General features: G+C 35.8%; 1 protein-coding gene across 2 annotated transcripts in view; it reads left to right on the top strand.

The window, feature by feature from the left end:
* The window catches only part of LOC126284245 (uncharacterized), a 181,756-nt gene that overhangs the window by 47,651 nt on the left and 110,440 nt on the right, over positions 1-23,665 (top strand). The window contains exons 3-4 of one of the 2 annotated variants that reach the window (XM_049983041.1): positions 13,357-13,683; positions 22,377-22,505. In XM_049983041.1, the coding sequence (XP_049838998.1) occupies positions 13,357-13,683; positions 22,377-22,505 (456 nt within the window). The remainder of the gene's footprint in view (positions 1-13,356; positions 13,684-22,376; positions 22,506-23,665) is intronic. The other variant, XM_049983042.1, reaches the window with a different exon arrangement.

Genomic DNA, 23,665 nt, shown 5'->3' on the forward strand with positions numbered 1-23,665 from the left:
GGTCTATACATATAGGAAGGACACAAAAAAAGTTCACAGATAGATTTCTACACTCACATATGACATATCCAAGTGTAAATTACCCATAAATGATCTTGTTCAGACAAAACATACTGGAAAGGACATCTCTAAAAAAGTGTACGTATTGCAATCATACTGCAAATATTCAGTACTGCATGTGTGAAAATTATTCAGCTCACCTCTCCATTATAAACTCAAAATGAAATTTTAGTCCTGTATCTTCTTCTACAATGCATACACTAAACATATCAAAATGTCTTGGATGTTATATTCATGATTTTTCCTAAGTGGAAAGTGTAAAGTGAACCTGCAATTATTGGCAAGTATAATTGACAGTTCTCCAGTGATGCTGTGACTGTCTTGTCCAGACTGTTTTCATGTTGAACACGGATTCTTACAGATCACGTTAAAAATGTGTGGTGAAATAAATTCACTAATTTTAGACCTCTGGATAGAAAAAAAATTGGCTACACACTAACCATACATCGATTTGTCACATTCTTAGGAAAGTCTGATCCATATTCAGTTTAGTGATGGAACCTCTAAACCTAAAACTGTGACATTCAGTGAGACAATGAGCACCCATACATATTTGAATAGGTTGAACACAAAACATGCAACAAAACTTTACAGAAACATGTTGAAACATAGTAATGAAAGTACCAAACATATGGATATTAGGCTAGAGGATGAACATAAAATCAGTGAAAGTCAAGTAAAAATGAGTGTAAAAATAGCTCTGTATGGACTGTATTACCACTGTTATTAATTCAAAGAAATAGGTGTAAGGCTTCTTAAGTATTCTGTTTCACCGAAAGTACAGAGGTATATCAACATATGATTTATGGCGAAAACAGTTTTTGTCGCCTATATTGTGGCACAAGTTTGTAGTCTTGAACACCAGACCAGAGTGAAACACCAAATTTGATAAAGCTCTTGTTTCAGTTTGTAATTATAAAATGTGATTTAATGAAGTAACATATCAACAAATACACTGAAGTGCAAAACTGAAGGACAAAAGTAACTTTTGCATTATGTGTCACTGCCAAGTAATGTAGCTTCATGAAACTTGCACCATACATAAAAAGAACTGCTACAGCACAGTACAGAAAGTCACTGAAAGAAATCAGAAAGTTACTGAAAGAAATACACCATGAGAGTAACAGTTATGACACTTTTATTCAAAGACAGTAACTATACCAAAGTCACCATGATTCATAATGGGCCATGGACATTAAAGAAGGAGGGATATGCTTCTTAATAGGATATGTGACCACCAAAAATGGCAATGAATACTCTGCTACACACTCCCATGCTAGCCACAATATTGGTAAGGAGCTCTGTGGTAGGTTGTACCAGTCCTCCCACTGTCGTGGTTGATTATGGTTAGATGGCCATTGGTGCATGTGTATGTCTTGCAGTACATCTCCCTGATGCATCCAACACATGCAAAATGTGATTTAAGTTGGGGGAGCAGACGGTCAGTCTGTTCACCACATATCATGTTTCAAGATGTACTCCACCTATGCTGTTTCATGTGGTCACACTTTGCCATCAATAAAAATGAAGTCACAGCTGAATGCACCTCTGAAATGTCACATATGGGAAAGGAGTACAGAGTCACAATAAGGTTGACAATAAGGTGTGTTAACATTGAGGTGAACAGGATGCTCCAGACACCGGCAAAGTTTCACATGAGTGTTGTTCCAGTTGATGCTATTGATAGGTAGGGTTACACTACACATGGCCTGCACCTTAATAGGAAGGGGAAAGATAAGTTAGCTTCTCTATTTGCAGATACTGTAAGGGGGACCACAGACACAAGGGGTGATCCCTGTAGTTATTGGGACCAGGCAGACAGGTTTTTTAGGTTAAAGCCAAATTCTAGACAGACAACAACCAAGAAAAATAGAAGAAAAGAAACTACATTCACACCAAATGGGGATAAAGCTAAGGGTGGTATCAACTTACTTCATCAAAATATCAGGGGAGTAGATGAGCTGATAATGTGTTTAGATGGTCTCAAAAATAAGAATGAGATTGATATACTTTGTCTGTCTGAACACCATGTAACTGTGGGGATGGAAAATGTCAGTATAAATAGGTATAAATTAGCATCTTACACTTGTAGATCTAGTATGGATAAAGAAGGAGTTGCCATTTTCATAAAACAAGGGTATAAATACAGAACTGTTGAAGTAAGAAAATTTTGTGTTGATCAGCACTTTGAGGTTTGTGCATGTCAACTTCAGCTAGATAATGTTGTGTTGATATTAACACTAGTGTACAGGTCTCCACTAGGAGATTGGGAGCTATTCATAAAAAAGTTCGACTCTCTATTATGCTGTCTGTCAGACAAATAGAAGTTATTAATCTGTGGTGATTTCAAAGCTAACTTTCTAAGCAATTGTGGTTGTTAACAACCTATAACTTAGAATCAGTTATCAATATCCCTACACTTATAGCTCAGGACATTATTACTCTAAAGATGGATTACCTGACCATGATGCACAACTGATTAACTTATAAAACCTAACAGGGTGTACACTTCAGAAACCATTAAGTAAAAGTGTGAGGGTGCTCAACTCGGTATCTATAGACCACTTCAGAGAAAGTTTAGGAAATGTAAACTGGGAAGATGTATATAATGAGCCAAATGCTAATGATAAATGTAGCATATTTCTTGATAAATTTATGTCCCTTTCTGAACATTGTTATCCAAAGAAAATTTTTCAAAGAAACCTTGTAGTACTTCAGGTATTAAAGTGTCTTCAGAAAGAAAAAGAAAACTGTATGATACAGCAAGAACTAGTAAAGATCCAGAAGTAGTTTTACACTATAAAAATTATTGTAACATGCTGAGAAAAGTTGTAAGGAAATCAAGAAATATGTATGTTAGAGAAGAAATTAACAACTCCAACAATAAAATCAAATCAATATGGAACATTGTTAGAAGGGAGACAGGAAAAGTAACCACTGGGGTAGGTAGTATTACTGTTAAAGAGAATGAGACCATCTTAACCAACAGTAAACAGGTAGCCAATGTATTTTACAATCACTTCTTAAGTGTAGGAGAAAAAATTGGTGAGAATAGTTCAAAAGAAAAAGCCAGGGAGTACATAAAAAAGTCGGTTTTGAAAGATTTTATTCAGATTAAGTTTCATCTAACAACTTCTTGTGAAATAAGGAAAATTATTAAATCTTTGAAAAATAAATGTTGTGTTGGAGTAGATGACATCTCTAACAAGTTATTAAAACAATGTGGAGCAATTACAGCTGATGTTTTGAGTCACATATGTAATGCATCACTGATCACTGACTCAGGGTATTTTTCCAGACAGGTTAAAATATACCGTTGTTGGGCCTCTCTACAAAAAGGGGGAAACCACAGATGTCAATAATTACTGGCCAGTATCCTTGCTTACAGCATTTTCAAAAATCTTTGAGAAAGTAATGTACTCAAGACTGGTTAGCCATCTCAACAGTAATGGGATACTTAGTAAATCACAATTCGGATTTCAGAAATGCTGTTCCAGTGAGACAACAATATACAATTTCACTGTAGAGTCTTTTAATAGTAAAATAGTAAAACAATTCTATGGTATAAAGGGAACAGAATATGAGTGGTTTAAGTCAAATCTACATAACAGGAAGCAAAAAGTCTCTTTATATGCTTCAAGTGATTCCAAGGAGTTTGGAACTTCATCTAACTGGGGGGAAATTACATTTAGTGTTCCACAAGGTTCGATCATGGGTCCCCTCCTGTTCTTGATGTATGTGGATGACCTCCCTTCTTATGTGAAACAAGATGCTGAACTGACACTGTTTGCTGATGATATAAGCATAATTATTAATCCAGTAAAAGAAAGTCCGATAGAAAATGATACAAATAAGGTCTTTTGAAAAGTTATTAATTGGTTTTCTGCGAATCGGCATGCTATGAACTTTGAAAAAACACAGTACATCCAATTTTATGCTGCAAAAAGTATAATTCCTTCAATAAACATAACACATCAAAAGAAGTCAGTAGCCAGGGTAGAGCATACTAAGTTTTTGAGTGTAGATATAGATGAGAATCTTAATTGGAAAATTCCTAATTTGGATCTCCTATAGTGACTAGGTTCAGCAACTTTTGAAATCAGAATAGTTGCCAATTTTGAGGATGTAGAAATTAGTAAGCTGACATACTTTGCATACTTCCACTCTCTGATGTCATATGGAATAATATTCTGGGGCAACTCAACACTTAGACAAAAGGTATCCACTGCTCAACAGAAAGTAGTTAGAATAATGTGTGGGGTTCATAGTCGCACATCTTGTAGGCATCTGTTTAAAAGGTTAGGAATTCTTACAACAGCCTCACAGTACATTTACTCAGTAATGAAATTTTTTCTCAACAACATGGAACAGTTTAAAATCAACAGCAACATTCATGATTACAATACCAGAAAAAAGAAAGACCTACACCATCCATTACTTAACCTATCTATTGCACAGAAAGGGGTAAAATATGGTGCTGTAAAACCTCTTTATAAATTACCAGTTAAAATAAAATGCCTGGCAGACAGCAGTAATAGTTTCAAAAATAAATTGAAATTATACAACTCCTTCTATACCATAGATGAATTCTTGAATATGAGTAAACAAATCTGGAAATATAATATATGCATTTTGTGCCATTTAAGGGAATGGGATAGATAATAGAAATATATAGGTATAACACTATGATCTAAACAAAAAAACACTTGTTTTCTGTGCACATTTCTTGTGCATTTGACATGTTCCACATCATAATGGTTTTTCTGTGCTATTTATCAATTGAACACGTAACTAACTAACAATCACATTTGACAGTGTTCCTGGGTGCATTATATGTTACCATCACTTGCCATATCAGCATATGTATTGCAAATGGGTACGTTGTCAAACATGGTCGATTTGGTGGAACACGCATTATGGTGTGGGGAGGCCTGGGTGTACTGGCACCAGGTCTTTGAACACTGTACACTCACTCTTCCCCATGTTTATTTTTTCAGGGGCACATTCATCTCTGACTTCATTTTTATGGGTGACAGCACATGACCACATCAGAAAGTACAGATGGAAGAGGTCTTGGAATGAGAGGATATTTGGTGAATGGAGTGGCATACCCATATTTCCAACTTAAATCTCATCAAGCCCATGTGGGATGCATTGGGAGGGGATTGGGGGGGGGGGGGGGGCGGGGGATGTTGCAGCACATCCAAATGCATCATCAAGCATCCAGTAGTTTTCAACTGGGCTGGTGGAGGAATGGAACAACCTACCACAAGAACCAACTTTGTGGCCAGCACTAGCACTTTGCAGAGCATGCATTACCATCCACTGCGATCTCACACTCCATTAAGAACCACATTCCATCTTCTGTAATGTCCAGGAGACCATCATGAATCATGGTGACATCCATGGTGACTTGAATAAAAGTGTCAGTTCTGTTTTTCTCATTGCATATTTCTTTCAGTTAGTTGCCGTCTGATTCTGTAGCAGTTCTTTCTATGTATATCCATGTTTTATCAAGTTATTTTACTTGGAAGTGATGTACCATACAAAAGTTACTTTTACCTTTATGTTTTGCACACAAGTGCACATTATTCAAAGTTCAAAAATGGGCCCACACACAATTTTATGTCAATGATCTATTACACTCTCACCTACACTCCAGAAATACACATAAGACATGACTCTCACATATCCCACAGAAAGTGATCATTGAGCACAGAGGCAGGAAACCCTTTCTGACTAGGCGGCTGAAGCTACCCCCTGGGGTCTTCTAGCCAACAGTGCCATACCGCTTTATTTTTTGCCAGTGTTTTAAAAAGACTCCACAATCATACACAGGTAGTCCTAAACATTATTGTTACTTTAGACTTAAAACTGCTGGCTATTAATTTTGCCCAGAAATGCTCGGCAGCACATTTACAGGGCCCATGTCAGCTTGTGCTACAAGTGGTATGTGGATTAACTGCTTTAGTAACACATATATTTTTGTTGCATATATTACAGAGGAGAATAAAATGTGTACAAAAAGGATGAGTTATTAGTTGGTCTTTTTTATTTCTGCAAATACAAATGCAAATGTTTTATTCCACCGTTGATCATATCTACACGCAATTGGTGTTGTCAGCGTTAACACTATAATAATAACAATAATGATAATATAAACTTTGACATGACAAATGTTATTAACTACAATATAATAATCCAAGATGGATACAATACATACTTGTGCAAATGTCAATAACAAGAAGTTTCCTAACAGATCAATTACAAGATAAATGAACTACATAATTCAGTAAATGGCAAATAAATAATCAAACAGATAATTAACAATAATTACATGAAACAGTAATAAAGTAGTTGCACAGTGTGGCATAAGTATAGTTTGCAATTAAATTACAGTTCTCATAAGGAAAGTGGGTCATTTGTCACATACTCAAGGAACTTTACTTTTCATTCCTCTTAAAAGATTAATTTTAATTAATTTACTTACATTTTCAGGTAATTTATCAAAGTAGACAGGATCAAGATATTTGTAACTTACGTGTCTTTGCAAGCCTAGCATATGGCATATTGACTGTGTGACCACTTCTTATGTTATGGTCATGAACTGTTCTCCTTAACTCAAATTTATTCAGATTCTCTTTAACGAAGACAAGGCAGTTGTAAATATACAGGCCAGGCAATGTCATTATATTTAGTTTCTTAAAATAATCTCGACATGATTCATATAGGCTAAGTCCTGCTATGCATGTTATGGCTTTCTTTTGCCATTTAAAAACTAAGTTTGAGCACACAGAATTTCCCCATAATAGTATTCCATAACTAAGGTGCGAATGGAAGAATACAAAATATGCATAGAACAGAAGTTCTTCACTGACACTGCTCCTCAGTTTGTACAGCAGATATATGACATGGGGCCAATTTGCCACATATCTTCCCTGTGTGGGTATCCCAGCTGAGGTTTTGATCTATATGAAATCCTGATAGTTTTACTGTTTTGTTATCATGACTGTGACCATACAGATTGAGTACAATAGCTTCAGTTTTACTATCATTCCTCAGCAGTACATTTGCCTCAAACCAAGTAGTGCACCTCTCCATTTCCATTGCCAAACTGTTTTGCACATTTTCAAGGTTGGTATTACATGTAATGTGTGTTATGTCATTAGCATGTAGCACTGCATCAAATGGTATAACTTGGTAAATAATTTATATAAATAATGAAAAGGAAAGGTCCAAAAAGAGATCCTTGGGGTACGTCCTTTACAACTACGTCCTTTACAACTGGGAGATATTCTGACTTTTGATGTTTTACCTTAACTAACTGTTTTCTACTGTCCAAGTATGACTGCATTAGACATAGAGCATTCTCTCTCACTCTGTAGTGGTAGAGCTTTTTTATTAGATTATTGTGGAAGACCATATCTAAAGCTTTCCTGAAGTCCATCAGTGTTGCACAGATAATATCTTTATTTTCAAAACAATTTTATATTTCTGCTACCATAACCTTCAACTGCTTTGACTGTAGAAAGGCTGAATCTGAAAGAATACTGTGAGAAGGTGAGTATATCATTATGTACAAAATACAGACTCATCTGTTTATGCATGCAGTATCCTATTGTTTTTGATATTATGGGTATAAATCATATTGGTCGACAGTTATCTGGAGATATTATATCTCCTTTCTTATGTACTGGTGTAACTATAGATATTTTTAAACATTCTGGATTATTACCCCCATTTAAAATTTTATTGATTACTTTATTTAGTGGTGTTAGTTTGATTTCTGATATATTTAATAACATAATTTAAGGGACCATAGTAATCCTCTGCTCTAGAATTACTGAGCTTAGCTATTGCTTCATTACACTGATATTCACAGGCCACAATCCATTTGAAGTCTGTAGTTTTCTTTGGACTTGAAAACCACCACATAGATGCTATGGTAGAGTAGTCAAAGAGGCAAAAATTATGTGGAATGATAATTTGATAAGAAACTCATCTAACAAAATGAGATCCACATCGAGAGTTGTAAAGAAAGAAACTTGTAGCTCAGTGCCAAAGAAAAAGAATGTATCATTAACACTAGAAGGCTCAAAAGTGACAGACCCAAATTCAGTTGTGGAAAAATTCAATGAATTCCTCACCTCACTAGCTGAAGACCTCATTCAAGAACACTGTCAAGGACCAGTCCCAAGTTTCTCCAGCAAGTCAGTGATCTCGACTGCTGTGTATGTGTATGAAACAAACCCCAATGAAATTATAAGTAAAATTAAATCATAAAGCAATAAAATGTCAAGTGGTCTTGATGAAGTACCTGATTTCATATTAAAAGCATGTGCTCATCATATAGCAAACCCCTTGGCAAAAAATTTCAAACTCTCTTTAAAAACTGGTGTATTCCCAGATATTTTTGAAATAGCAAAAGTTTCACCACTGCTAAAAAAAAAAAAAGGTTCTTCTGAAAAAATATCAAACTACCAACCCATGTCACAGTTAAGTTTCTTCTCAAAAATTCTAGAAAAACTCTGCTATGACAGGCTTTTAAGTTTCATAAATGCACATCTTACAGTACAACAACATGGTTTTAGAAAGTCGAAATCTACACAGACAGCAATTTTCGAATTCTTAGGCTGCACTTTAAAATCCCTTGATCAACATAAATTAGCTGCAGGTATTTTTCTAGATCTATCAAAAGCCTTTGATGTCCTGGACCATAACATTCTGCTCGATAAATTAGAAAGACGAGGAGTAAGAGGTGTAGCACATAGCTGGTTGTGTTCATACCTAAAAAAATGCAGGCAGAAAGTATCACTTCAGTATGAATTCAACAAAATGAATAAAACAAGAAACAACTCCTTTCTTTCTAGGGAATTACCAATAAAATATGGTGTACCACAGGGCTCAATCTTAGGTCCACTACTCTTCTGGATTTATGTGGACGACTTAGTTGAATATATGAGTCCCACAAAAACTATCCTGTTTGCCGATGACACCAGCATATTGCTCACTGGATCCAGTCCAGAAACTTTGTGGTCCACAGCAGAAAGTTCTATGAAAAGACTTTCTGAGTGGTTCACAAAAAACCAACTGTGTGTGCCGATTTTCATTCAATACCTCCAGCAAATCAAATGTGTATTCAAGCCCAATTAAAAAATGATCCCCTAGAAAATGTAAGTGTCACAAAATTCTTGGGTCTTTGGGTTCAGCAAGACTTAAAGTGGGGCACACATATAAATAACTTGTGTAGAAAACTATCATCTGTGTGCTATGGCCTAAGAATTTTAAAGGCTACAACAAGCAAAACAACAGTACTGCAGGCATACTATGCACAGTTCCACTCACTAATCAGACATGGGATCATTTTCTGGGATACTCAACTCACAGTGTAAAGGTTTTTAGAATGCAAAAAAGAGCTTTAAGAATAATTTGTGGCCTTCAAAACATGGAGTCCTGTAAATCCCATTTTACTGAGCTTGGTGTCCTAAATGTTTTAAGTTTCTTCATTTATGAAACTATCTTGTTCACTAGGGACTACCTCCTGAAAACAGGCAAACTGCTACAGAACAAAAGTGTACACAACTATAGTACCAGAAGGGAATCAAATATACATCTAAAATATCACAGAACAACCACCTATCAGAGGAGCATAATTAACATTGGTGTAATACTACACAATAAGATTCCAGAGGAAATAAAAAAATACTACTCATCCAATATTTAAAGCTAAACTAAAGGCATTTCTAATAAAGCACTGTTTCTATTCTGTCAGAGAATTTCTGAATAAGTAACAAAATTAATTGTAGTAGGTAATTGCTCGTAGTATGTATTATTGTTACTTATCTTTGACCTGTCCAATATCAATTGTACAACTTGTGCTATATGATAAAACTGGACCAATAAAAAATCAAATCAAATCAAATCAAAGGGCCTTGTCGTAACTTGGAAGCGCAGTAGGCTTTGACAAAGGGGGAGGTGTATGAGATGACATTTCAGCACTCGTGTGTCCCCCACTACCCTCCCCCATTCTGGAATTTGGAATACAGAGGTTTTGTTCATTACAAAATTCTCATAAACTTCTTTTCTCATGGATATATAATAAGTTTCTCTGACACCTATAAAGTTAAGTTTGTGCGTATTTAAACTGACCAACTCATTTGTATCAAAAATGGCAATTTGGAATCTGATCCCATCCATATGGATAAATTTCTGTGCAACCCTATGGGTGCACTGCTGGTGGTCCTCAGATTATACATCCAAGTTGCTACTTATAGCAGAGACATGGAAATAAAGTTGCCACAAATGTGACCACAGCACTTTCACAATATAGCCAAGAGTTTGTCATTATTATTATTATTGTTAAGGCTAGAATATTTATGATAGGACATATGTTTGCAATAAGACTGGGATGTTCTTTAAATATATATAAATCTAGTTATGAACAAGCTAAATGAATTACTGTAATCAGTTAAATCATATTTACATATATATGGTCATTTCTCTATGATAAAACATATTTTAGTAAGTAAATGGTCACAGTCATTGTATTTTAACTTTTTCTTGTGGAGTTTCTTTCTTCTGTGTTAGACTTCCCAGAAATTAGCATTTCATTTTGTTTCTTGGGTGAAGGCAAACATCACTAAAATCATAATTCAGGAAAATGGTGCATGTCACTTGTTTAGCACACATCTTACACAGAGCTGCAAATATGATTTGTAGTAAGTCAATGAGATTGAAAAATTTATGAGATGCACCAAAAATGGATTTTTTAAAGCCCTTTGACATGTTGCTGCATTTAAGTTATTAGCTTCAGACATTTCCTTACCACCATCTCCAATTTTCACAAGACTGGGGACCTGGATTGATGCCTGCAACTGTTATTGCCAGAACTTCAACACTGTGAAAAGCATCATTAATTTATTTGATAGCTGTTAATCGGCATCAATTGGACTAGCACAATTATGTATGTCTATCGCTGAAATTTCAGGTAAACTACCATACATAAACTCAATTCTTGGATTTATTCCTACTGCCATAAGTGCTTTGGAACAATCAGAAGTGTCACTACTGAAGCAGATAGAACAAGACTTGAAAAATATGTGAATAAGTTTAGAAGTTGTTTGTTACAAGTGGGAACAGAAGTGTCAACAAAAATGGAAAATGTGTTAGGAAAAATTAAGGGTATCATGCACTTTGTCCTATTTCAATGATTTTGTTTGATGAAAACTTCTTACTGATCATTTAGATTTAGGTTCAGGTGATACTGTCCATAATAAATATGCCACTCTTGCGTCAGCTGAAGTATAAGGACGTTTTTGGCTGACAATATGTATACTTTTCCATTTGGAAGGTTGGACAAAGTATTCATAATATATTGCAACTCAGAGGTCATAAACTGTAATAAAATGAAGAAGTACATTAGTTAACTGTTGTCTGATAATGTTAATAAAAAGCACACTACAACATCAAATTCCATAATTAGCTTGTTTTCCATGTTGATTTTATTCTTAAATAAACATAAACTGACTTGCTAATTTATTTTACAACAGAAATTGTACCTTAATTTAGTTTTGTTTGACCATATTTTTATGTTACTGTGCCTAGTCTTCTAAATTTTAGTCATAACAGCATTTTTTGTGCATTTATTGTGATTTTTAGATTTTAGATCATAAAAATCTTAGTCTCAGTCATTATTATTGAAATGATAATTAAATCAAGACCCTAAGCTGTCAATAGGCATTGATATAGTCAACAGGGACAGTTGAAAATGTGTGTCTCGACTTGGACTCGAACCCAGGATCTCCTGCTTACATGGCAAACACTGTATCCATCTGAGCCACCGAGGGTACAGAGGATAGTGCAATGGCAGGGATTTATCCCTTGCACGCTCCCCATGAGACCCACATTCCCAACTTAATGTCTGGTCCAGACACACATTTTCAACTGTCCCCATTGATGTATATCAACACCTGTCGACAGCTATGGGTCTTGATTTAATTATCATTTACGTCTAAGAGAGGTGCATGGTCACTGATGGTATCTGTTCTTTCAGACATGTCTGAAACAACATATACCATCTTCATATAGTTAAGGCTAACCAGCCAATGACCTTCTTCTTCTGGGCTGGATGCACACGCATTGCCTGAACTCTTACCGAACTCGGTAAGATTGTCTGCCACGAGTAATGAGTGTAATGGGCAGGGGCACTATGAATGTAGTGTGTGGACATTAAGTTGGGCATATGGGTGTCACAGGGAGTGTGCAAGGGATAAATCCCTGCAGTTGCACTATCCTCTGTGCTCTCGGTGGCTCAGATGGATAGAGCATCTGCCATGTAAGCAGGAGATCCTGGGTTTGAGTCCCGGTTGGGACATTCATTTTCAACTGTCCCCATTGATGTATATCAATGCCTGTTTACAGCTTAGGGTCTTGAATTAATTATCATTTCATTCTAAGAGAGCTGCATGGTCACTAATGGTCTCTATTCTTTCGTACATGTATGAAAGAACAGATACCGTCTTCATATTATTGTTGTTGTTATTATTATTATTATTATTATTATTATTATTTTGTTTTCTAATAATTGTGACAGTTTATTAACTGGCTTGTTATTCTGTTCTTGTTCCTTTATAATTCAGTTTTGGTATTTTATCTCATCCATCTCATAAACATGTTATAAATCTGAATTCATTTTGTGGGGAAGGGGCTAGATGAGTGACCATGATTGCAAGGGAGTCATTAGGGGAATGGGTGTGCATAACTCACTTAGTACAGAAAAATATTTTGAGTCAGCCCTGTAAGTAGCTTTGTAATATAACTGTATGGATCACCATTGATCTCATACCTTAATACCTGTCTCATAGTGAAGTTATTCTTAGCTCTGGATCAGTCTTGGTTTGCAATTTGGACTCACTTCTGGTATTGATTTATTGTATGTCATGATATCTGTCACAGTATTCAGTGATACATCAACAATATTCTTCACTTTCTTCACTTGATAAACTTTGCTATTCCAAAACACAGCCACTTTCTCAACCCATTGTACTACATTTTGTGTCATTACACATGCCAAGTGAAACACAATGCATTCTGCTATTTTGTGGATACTATCCAAGCAGTTGCCTACCTCTCCATCTCACTACACATCACCTACAGTGTACAATTTAGCCTTCTTTGTGAATAAGCTTTATTATCTTGTCAAACAGTATGCAGAGCTAATACTTTTCACTGAAATTGATCAGTATAAACAAAAGTCATTCCAAAAAAAGTGTGAGAAATCACTATAGTTGAGTATAGTCTCCTTTGCAGGATGCACCATGTTGCGATGCTCCACCTCTATGCTGCAAAGAGCTGGCCCCAATGCCAGTTCCAACTCCTACTGCTGGAGGTGGTGGGGGTGGCGGTGGTGGTGGTGGTGGTGGTGGCGGCGGCGGTGGAGAGTGCCTATGTGTAGAAGAGCCTTGCCCTACACCCTGTGGCCAAGCGCGCCACAAACCCAAACCGTGCAAGGAAATAGGTGCAGAGATCAATGGCCATGCACTCACCATTCGCGTCCGCAAGAACAAGGACCTCGAGCAAGATGGCATGGTAGACATGGTAGACAACTGCTGTGCCATATCAGTGGTAAGTATCATCAACACAGGGTTAAAATATTAACTTAATAACACATTGGGTAAAAATGAAACCAACTGTGGCACTGACCTAACTGAATGAAAGGGATAACCAGGAAGTCTCTTACAACAGATTTGTTCTATTATATATTCTCAGAGCAATTGTCAAGTTAGTTTCCTTTTCAAAATCTAAGCTTCCAACAATATTCACAATTTTCATAATCAGGAAGGCGGGTTGCTTAGAAGAAGTAACAGAATTACACAGATGTAATTGATGTACTCAAACTGGATGATGAATTCTGCTGCTGGAGCATGCTGGCCAAAGATTGTTGCACTTTGTTCACTGCTTAACTACAACAAGAATGACATTAGAACTCAAATAAAAACACTTTCTGGTTCTGTGCTCCATGAGTCTATTACTTTTGATGTTGTAGATTTCTGGAAAAAACATGAAGGGTTTCAGAAATTGATCCAATAAATGAAAACACTTGTGCTACATGATTTCAAAACTGTTGTGTGAATTGGACATTGACAGATTGCTCAGACAATTGGTCATGCTTTTTTTATCTCATGCTTTGCCCATACAATCTCTTCTCACACTATAACATTCTGTAGAAATCATTAAATGTGTTGCTATACTAGCCAGACCTTTAACTATGCGAAATTTGTAACATTAAGTTCCTTAAACTACACAATTTCACAATATCTCCTGAACAAAGCTTGCATCATCTATTGAAAAATGTTGCAAATGAACTATGCAGTCACCTGTGAAGAGCAAACTGAGAAAGTGTATGGATAGCAGCTACTTTACAGTCTAAAGTGAAATACATTTTCAAACATAGTACTTGGTATCTGAAGTGATGCATTGCCTACAATTATTTATGTTGCCACTCAGTGTTATAGAGGCACGTAATGCAAATGCGACAATGTAAAGGGTGTATCAAAGAGAATCATCTGATTTAGCACATCTATATTTCTGAAACTAATAAATATATACAATGAATTTTGTTTTTTTATGAATGATAAACTCAATTTTTTTTCATACCTCTTCATAGGTGTTCAATATGTTCTGCTTGAGATGCATGGCACATGTCAACACAGTATTAAAACTATTCCCACACTGCAGTGAGCATGTCTTGAGTTACAGTTTCCACAACTGCTGTTATGCGATGTCTCAGTTCATTCATTGTTGTTGGTAATGGAGGCACATAAACAGACTCATTTTTAAACTCCCACAAGAAATAATCACATATGGTCAGGTCTGGTGACCTGGGAGGCCAATAATGTGACCAATCCATCGTTCAGTAATCCTTTGATTTAAAAATTCCCACACTTCCAGGTCCCAGTGTGGTGGTGCCCCATCCTGTTGGTAAATGAAGTTGTTTGAATCAGTCTACAACTGTGGGAAAGAAGGTTCTCTAGCATATCAAGATACATGCTATCTGTAACAGTGGACCACATGTGTTTTCCCATGAAACTGCACAAAACACATTAAATTTTGGAGAGTCCCTCTCATATTGTACAACTTCATGTGGTTGTTCCACGCCCCATTTTCTCACATTATGTCGGTTCACCTTTCCATTTAAATTGAATGTTGCCTCGTCACTAAACACTAAGCATGGAAGAAAACTGTTATCTTCATCTTGTCAAGAACAAAATTACAGAACTCCACTTGCAAGTTGCTTGTCACCCTCATGAATAGCTTGCAGTAGTTAAATTTGTGTGGTTTCATTTGTAAACATTGATACAACACATGCCAATTGGACATCGGGTGCATGTTGAGCTGTCGAGCTGCATGGTAAATGGATTTCTGTGGACTCCTTGTGAAAGTATGGTGGATGTGTTTCATGTCTGTGTCAGACACTCTGGGATGGCCCATGATTTGCCTTTATACAAACAACCTGTTTCTAAGAACTGTTCATGCCATTGTCTAATGCTCTGTGCTGTTGAAGGATCCACACCTTACCTAGTACAAAAGTCATGCTGAACAGTTATTACTGACCTGCAATATGCAAAACATAGAACACAAAATGTTTTCTGTTGTCTCAATACCATTTTTACAAAACTGAAGTGGACGTACACTGCTGCTACCTAGTAGGAACCATGTAAAACTCAAGAGTTTGCTCTTTCCAACAGTATGTTGTTCACACATATATCTCAAATAACATAAAAGCTACAATTTTTTTAAATCAGATGATTCTTTTTGATATATCCTTTATTTATCTCAACAGGACTTTTCAGGAATATTACATATACCTCTGTGCATAACATGGTCTGTTTTGACAAAATATGTACAACTACAAGGTGACAGATAACATATTTTGGGAATTGTGTTACAGTGCCTGTCAGTTTCCTGTAGGATATATAGATACAATTCTGGAGGATTTATTTTACCATTTACACAAATAAATCCACAAGACACATAATAAAAGTAGCAGGTTACATTAAGGAAATTATTATTCTGGTTATGTGGTCATATAATAGTGCAGTATAGCAATCTCGTACTGGTCTGATAGTTTCCTGCTTCAGACAGTGTTACAGTCAATTCCTTAACTTTTATACCCCAAAATTTGGAAGTTAAATAATTCTTAATCAATTACAGTGGATCAAAACTTTTTGCCTTGCTACATCATGGCAGACAATGTAGACAAAAGGTGTCTGCAGCCATGCTGCAGTTCTATGCGCAGAGACCAGAGCTATACATCCAGGTAGCACAGAGATTACTGGTACCAGAGGTGAATGTTAAGAGTGGATAAATGGGGCAAAGGGGGGGGGGGGCAGAGGGGGCAATCACATGCCCTATATTAAAATGAAGCTGTAATTCAGTTATGGTGTTGTGGTACGACTTCTGTGGATGGCTTGATAATGTAATAAAGTCCAAAACTGCTAGTACAAGCAGTGTGGCCAAAGGACACACATTATGGTGTTATGGTTGGACTAATGAGGAAGACTCGATAATGGAATAAAGTCCAGAAATGATCGCCACTTAAATAAAAACAAACTTCTGTGCAACTTACAAGATTTTGTAATTTCATTGAAGCATAGTAAGTTGCTGCCTACTGCCATTCAACATGCTGGAAGTGAGCAAATTTTTATTTTCTACACAAAAGTTAAGCAGGCAGATTTAGAGCCCTGGGCAGCAGATTTAAGATGTTTACTTCTATATTCTTCAGACCACCATACATTGTATGCCTGGGAAAAAGGACTGCCTGTACCAGTGCCACATGCTCCCCCTCCTGCTCACCTTTTGAATTGTGTGAACCAAATATTTGTAGAGTTTCCAAATCTGCCTCAGCAGCATGCACTTCATGTTACCCTTACAAAACTATTGACTCTACCTCATTATTGTCATTGCTACTATTGTTAGACAGAGCTCCCAAAATTCAGTAGCTTTTTCAAACAGTTCACTTTGCATAGTGTTGATTTTTTTCAGCTTTGACCATCATGAAATAAGATTCAATAATAACATATTTCTTCTCTAAAAACAGACAATGATATGCAGGTACTTTCATTTGTATTTTGTTCATCTCATAGTAGTTTGACCACTCAGACTGTTTACGAGCACATAGCCATGTTACGTATGCTGGTGTAGATACTGATTTGCTTTTGCATGATATTTTGTCTTGCAATATAAGCTCAGGCACTATGTCACCATAGAGGGCCTGATGATGACATAATGGAGTGCTGAAACTGGTTGCCTCTGTAAGAAATCGGAGATGGTAATGCAGATGTTGGTTTATTTATTGCTGGTTATAAGTTGCTATTGAGTTGGATAGTTTGTCACTAATGCTAAATCTGGTCCTTACTGTATTATAAGTTAAATGTAATCTCCAAAATCACAAAATACCCATACACCTGCCTTTATATATTCCAGCCTATGGGAAAGGTAGCCGTTCACATCCAGTAACCATACATTCCACTACTATGTGTCAAAGTTCATGCTAACATCTCAGGGTTGAAGTCCATGCAAATCCTCAGTTGTAATGTCTTCCTAAAGAACTATTGTTCGAGAAACTATTACATCTACTGTAGCTGGCTTATGAACAGCAGTGAGTGAATACTTAGGAAAGACTTCTCAACAAATATGGTAAAAGGATTCTAACTTCGAACATACGCAATGCTTTTGAAGATATCTCTCTCATCAAAATTAGAAATAAGTCTGTTGTTGTGCTGGGTGAACCTTCAAAGGGAAACTAACAGAGTGGACCAATTCACATGGAATTTGGTCCACAGGAAACAAAATAATGGAATGCAATTTAGAATTAAAGACCCACTCAGGTGCCACATTTGATAACCAATTAAATGATTCTCTGTTTGATTTAAAATGTAATAATTTCATAATGTATCTTAATGTAGGGGGTATATCAGAAGGAATAATGAACAAATTGTATGAACTAGGAAGTATTTTTGGAGACCGCAAGTTCCATAAAAGTTATATGCTTAAATGAGCACTGGCTTCAAAGAGAAAATATAAACTTCATAAGCTCACTCTCAGGTTACAATTTAGCAGTACATTTTTGTAGAAGGAATGGTTTTGGAGGATCATGCATTATAGTAGATGAAACACTAAGCTTTGAAGACAGGCAGACTTTTAATTGCTTGAATGAGGAACTTTTAGACAAACTTGAAACCTTGCTGTATAGATTGCAAATAGAAAAGTTATGTAAAAAGGTCATAATTTGTGCTGGCTTCAACATAAGTGGAAGAACTGATGACAGGTTTGCCCTTTCTCTGAAGGACATGTTATCTACAAATGGCTTAACATTAAACTTTAGTGAGTACACTAGAATAACAGCATCTACTGCAACATGTATATATAATATAGTGAGTAGCATCAATTGTGGTGCTAGAGAAAAGTTCATCTTAGAATTAGGTATATCTGAACATTCAGCCCATTTTATCTCATTGTCAAATTTAGATAAAACTGTAACAGTGAAACGAGCCAGGAACTTCAGCCAGTACAATGTGAATACATTTGTCTCATGGCTATATGAAACATCCTGGTCTTTCACCAAGTGGTACTCAGTAAATGCAAACTACAATGCTTTCATATCAGAATTCATGAGTGTTTTCAATGAATTCTTCCCTTTCATAACAGCACATGACAAAAACTGTAAAAAGAACCTATAAGTGAAGGATCTTTAGTATTAGAAAGAGGAAACTGCACATGCAAGAAAAGAACAATGATGATGCAGAGTTTGTCAGCTAAGTAAACAAATACAAAAGAATATTTGGTCGAGTAGTTAAACAGGCAAAACAAATGACAAACAGCAAATACATATCAGATGCCACAAATAAATCAAAAGCTGTAGGGCAAATTGTCAGGAGTGAAATAAGTGCAGAAAAAACAATAAGTTTTAACCATAAATTAGAAACAGATGGGGAAATGATTAAGAATTCCACACATATTTGCAATGAATTCAACAGATATTTCATAAATTCCAACAAAATTGACAAACTCTGTCCTCCACATGTAAGTCCCAATATAATGCAGCACAGATCAGTAGAATTAAAATTCACTCATATAGCCTGCTATGAGGTGGCTAACATTATAAAATCCCTAAAAAATCTTAAATCTGTGGGCCGGGATGAAGTTCCAACTAAAATAATAAAGGCAGGATGTGATAATATTGCACCCCAAGTCTGTCACATAATAAATCAATTGTTTGATAAGTGTTGCTATCCAGATAGGCTGAAGTATGTGGAAGTTTGACCTAGCCACAAAAAGGGTAGACAGGAGGAGATAGGAAATATTCGCCCGGTATGAATAATACCAGTTATTTCTAAAATATTTGAGTGAGTAGTGTGTAACCAACTAGAAAAAATAACAATAAACATAACATTATTCTTAATAATCAGTATGGATTTAGGAAGGGCCGAAGCACTGTGAGTGTTATTAACGAACTTATCACTAAAATAAGCAAATGCCTTGATAACAAGGAAAAAATATCCTGTATCTCCTGTGACCTCATGAAGGCATTTGATATGGTAGACCATAAGCAGCTGCTCCTCAAATTAGCTTCTTATGGCTCCCACTAAAAATCTTTAAATTAGTTCAAAACGCATATCAAAAATAGGAAACAGAGGATAGTTATAAAACATAAGAGTGAGAAAGCTTACTCTAGTTGGAAGGAAATGCAAGCAGGTGTACCTCAGGGGTCCATACTAGGCCCATTACTATTTCTATATTATACAAAAGATGTGCCAGGTATAGTAGCTTCAGGTATGATTCTGTATTCAGATGACTCAACAGCAGTAGTCTGCTGTAAAAACACTGAAGAATTAGCACAGAAAACAAAACAGACACTTCAAAAACTAGAAAATTGCATAAATAATAATGTTAAGAAACTAAACTTAAAAAAACATAAATGTACACTTCAGGACCAAAGAAACTGTTGAATATGTAAAACAGTTAAGTTTGAAGGCAAGGAACTGATAACTGCACAATCTGTGAAATTCCTGGTAGTGACAATGTGGATTGCTTATTGAAGCAGTTAAATACAGTAGTTTTGTTTATGCAGTGAGGGTGCTGAATAAAGTAACTGACTTAGCTGTTAGGAGAATTGTGTCTCATGCATATTTTATATCAGGTGTAAGATATGGGATAATTTTTGGGGGGGTTGAAAAAGGAAACCTCCGTGGAGTGTTCAAGTTACAGAAAAAAATTATCAGATCTATGACTGGCACAAACAATAGACAATCATGAAAACCTTTAATTTGCAAGCCTTGACTTACTATCAGTTCCTTCCATGTTTATATATGAAACACTTCTGTTTGAGTTAAAATACCCATAGTGTTTTGAGGGGAATTCGTTTACACATACATATGAAAGAAGGCACAAATAAGATTACAAGTTACCTTGCCATAGACTAACATTATTTGAAAATACTCCATATTACATGGCTTTGAAGCTTAGCAATAAAATCCGTTCAAAGTTGAAGGACTGCAAGACAGAATCCATCTGTGCAAACATTGAAAAATATTTAAAAAGCAAATGCTACTGCAGTGTGGATGATTTTATAAATGAAGATGACATGTAGGAGGTATTACATTTGTTTTTTTTCTACATTATGTTCTATGTGTATGCCAATGCTCCCTTTTAATAGAGGTATATGTTCTTTTTATATATGTCCATTACTTATAAACTATGTATCATTAAACTATGTATCTCAACATCTAGATGTAAACATATATACTACTTAATAAAAGTATGTGGTCTTTGTAGGATGTCCATATTTATAAACTACAGGAAAAAGCATGAACAATACTTTAAAAGAATGAGTTCAAACCACTGTGAAAATTTCAAAAAAAAGGAAGAAATCTAACATTTGACTATTTTTTGCGTTTTAATGTGCTTCTGGAAGCATCCATAAGCTTTATTTTAATGTATCTTGTTTTAGATATACTTATGTAGGCATAGAATTATTCATTGATGAGTCACCAATGTTTCAATCAAATTATTGTATATAACATAACATGTGACAATAAAGAACTCTATTCTATTCTATTCTAACTATCACTGGACAGTGACATTTCTCTCTGACATCAAATTGTAAGGTTGCTTAGTTTGGTCATCTGATAACATTTTCTTAACAGAAAGAGAGTTACTGATAAAATAGTAATGAATGTAATGTTAGTTGAAAAAGATAAGTCATCAAAATAAGTATGCTAATAAGTGAACTTTAAACCAATAGTACTAAATATTGTCTGTAATTTGTCAGTGGAGTAAAACAAACCAAATAATTTTGAGCAAGAGACTATGACTTATTGATGCTACTAAAGGAAGAAGAATATACAACCAAGTATGTAATCTTATAACCTCACAAAACATAAAAATGTGGTATCCTATGACTACAACATCAGCGAGTTACAAATGTGTGTAGCAATGTGTGGGGGGTATGAAATGTAATTATCACATGAGCTCAGTATCGGACAATGCAAGTGATGGACATCAGTTCATTACTGAGAAATACATTCAGTATGCAAAGGATACTGTTAGCAAAAATTTACATGACCCACCCTTTTATATTGACAAGTGAGTGGTTCTCTCGTGAATCAGGCATAACAGGAAATGTTGAATGTACACAAAAGAGAGCAACAAAAATGATCAAACATTGGTTTGTGTAAGGGAAGATCATCACTGAAATGTCAAGAAATCTAAACTGTAGATGAAGACAGGCATCAGTTATTGTGTGAAAGCCTACTTATCAAGTTTCAAGAACCAATATTGAGTGAGGAAACTTGGAATGTTCTACAGCCTCCAAAGCATCACCTGCATAGGTACTGCAAAGATAAGATTACACTAACTAGAGCTCATACAAAGGCATTTCAGAAGTCATTCTTTACCACACTTATTTGAATGGAAGTGGAAGAAACCCTAATATGTGGTACAACATGAATTACCTTCTGCCATAAACTTCACAGTGGTTTAGCAAAATATGGACACTGATGCAGATGTAGTTATGGACATTGATGCAGATGTAGTTATGTGTACAATGGCATCTGAGTAGACATTCTTTCCATGGTCCTTCTACATACTGGAGGGGAAGAAACAGTAATATATGATACAATTTGAAATACCATCTGCCATATACTTCTTAGTGGTCTGCAGTGTAAGAATCTAGATTCAGACTGACGTTTAGATGTAAGTGCTGTAGAAACTGTGCAGCAATGATCAATGACCACTTCCATTCTCTTTCACTGCAGCCATCTTCCTGCCCATGCTCAAAAGGTTCAGACAGCAATGATGGTGTACCGGGGTTCTTTGTGCAGTTGCCTCAGAAGGATGGAAAGCCTGTCTCCTACCGCCTGCGCAACTGTCTTGCTGAAGACCAGGTAATGCCAGTGAATTTTTAAAGGCTCACACAGTTTACAGTTAACTCAATTTTGGTTATTTAAAGACCTATGGCAGCATTCTGAAATTTGAATTGTGCTCTTCCAGCACTTATCTTCTTCCATCAGTGACACTAGAATATTTGTTTTAATTATTCTTGCAGGATGTACCAATCTTTATATTTCACTGTCTATTATTGTTATCAACTGCATTAAATACTGATGAGAGCAAAGCACAATATTAACACTGTACAGTAAGATGTCACTTTCAAAACTATTTCACAGAACAGTCTGGTGTTTCAGTTTCCATATTCCTTACACAATAATGTCCACTGAATTTAACTGTCCTTTTGGAGAGGGAGGGAAAAAAGCAGCATGCTATAGTGTCTTCAAGCAATTGCCATATTGGTAAAAATGTTTTCACCAAGTCTTTGTTTTCTGGCTTGGCTCATGTTGTGTGCCAACTTGCGCTGTCTGCTACCACCATGCAGCAGTGCTATTCAGTTTCTGCAGGATCCTTTTATTCTTCGTGTTCTTCTGTCTCTGTTAACACCTATCATTAAACTGAATATCACACTAGACTAATTTGAGATCATCATATTGAATGGATGCATAAAAATCCAGTTTAAAAATATTTTTTTAGACTGAGAAACAAATGAATGTTTTCTGTTGAGAATGTCTGCCATTTGGGTTCACACACACTGCAAAAATGTAAACTGGAAACAATTGCTGCAACAGAAGAGAAATTGCTCCAATGGAGAAACATTTTTAGGAGGGACAATGGTCATATCACCAGTGTATATCACATGACATATATTGTGAGCTACAACTTGCTGATGTCACACCTTTACGCTGGTCATGATATTGTGACTTGATAATGTGCATGGATTGACCACAGATTTATTACCACTTGTTGTGTTGTTGTATCGTGTATGATACGAATCATTGCAGTGATGAGGAGGATTTTTGGAACCCCAATAGACAGTGATAGTGATAGTGAATGACAGACAACACAATGGTATGGAGTACACAACACACTTTGTTTTGTAGAAACTTGGTACATACAATGATACATGACATAACACACTCAAGCCACAGAATGAACTGAACTGCCACTGTCAACTATCAGAGATACGAGGTGTGTTTTTTAAGTAAGTACCATT

The sequence above is a fragment of the Schistocerca gregaria genome, chromosome 8 (assembly GCF_023897955.1).
Source record: "Schistocerca gregaria isolate iqSchGreg1 chromosome 8, iqSchGreg1.2, whole genome shotgun sequence".
Lineage (NCBI taxonomy): Eukaryota > Metazoa > Arthropoda > Insecta > Orthoptera > Acrididae > Schistocerca > Schistocerca gregaria.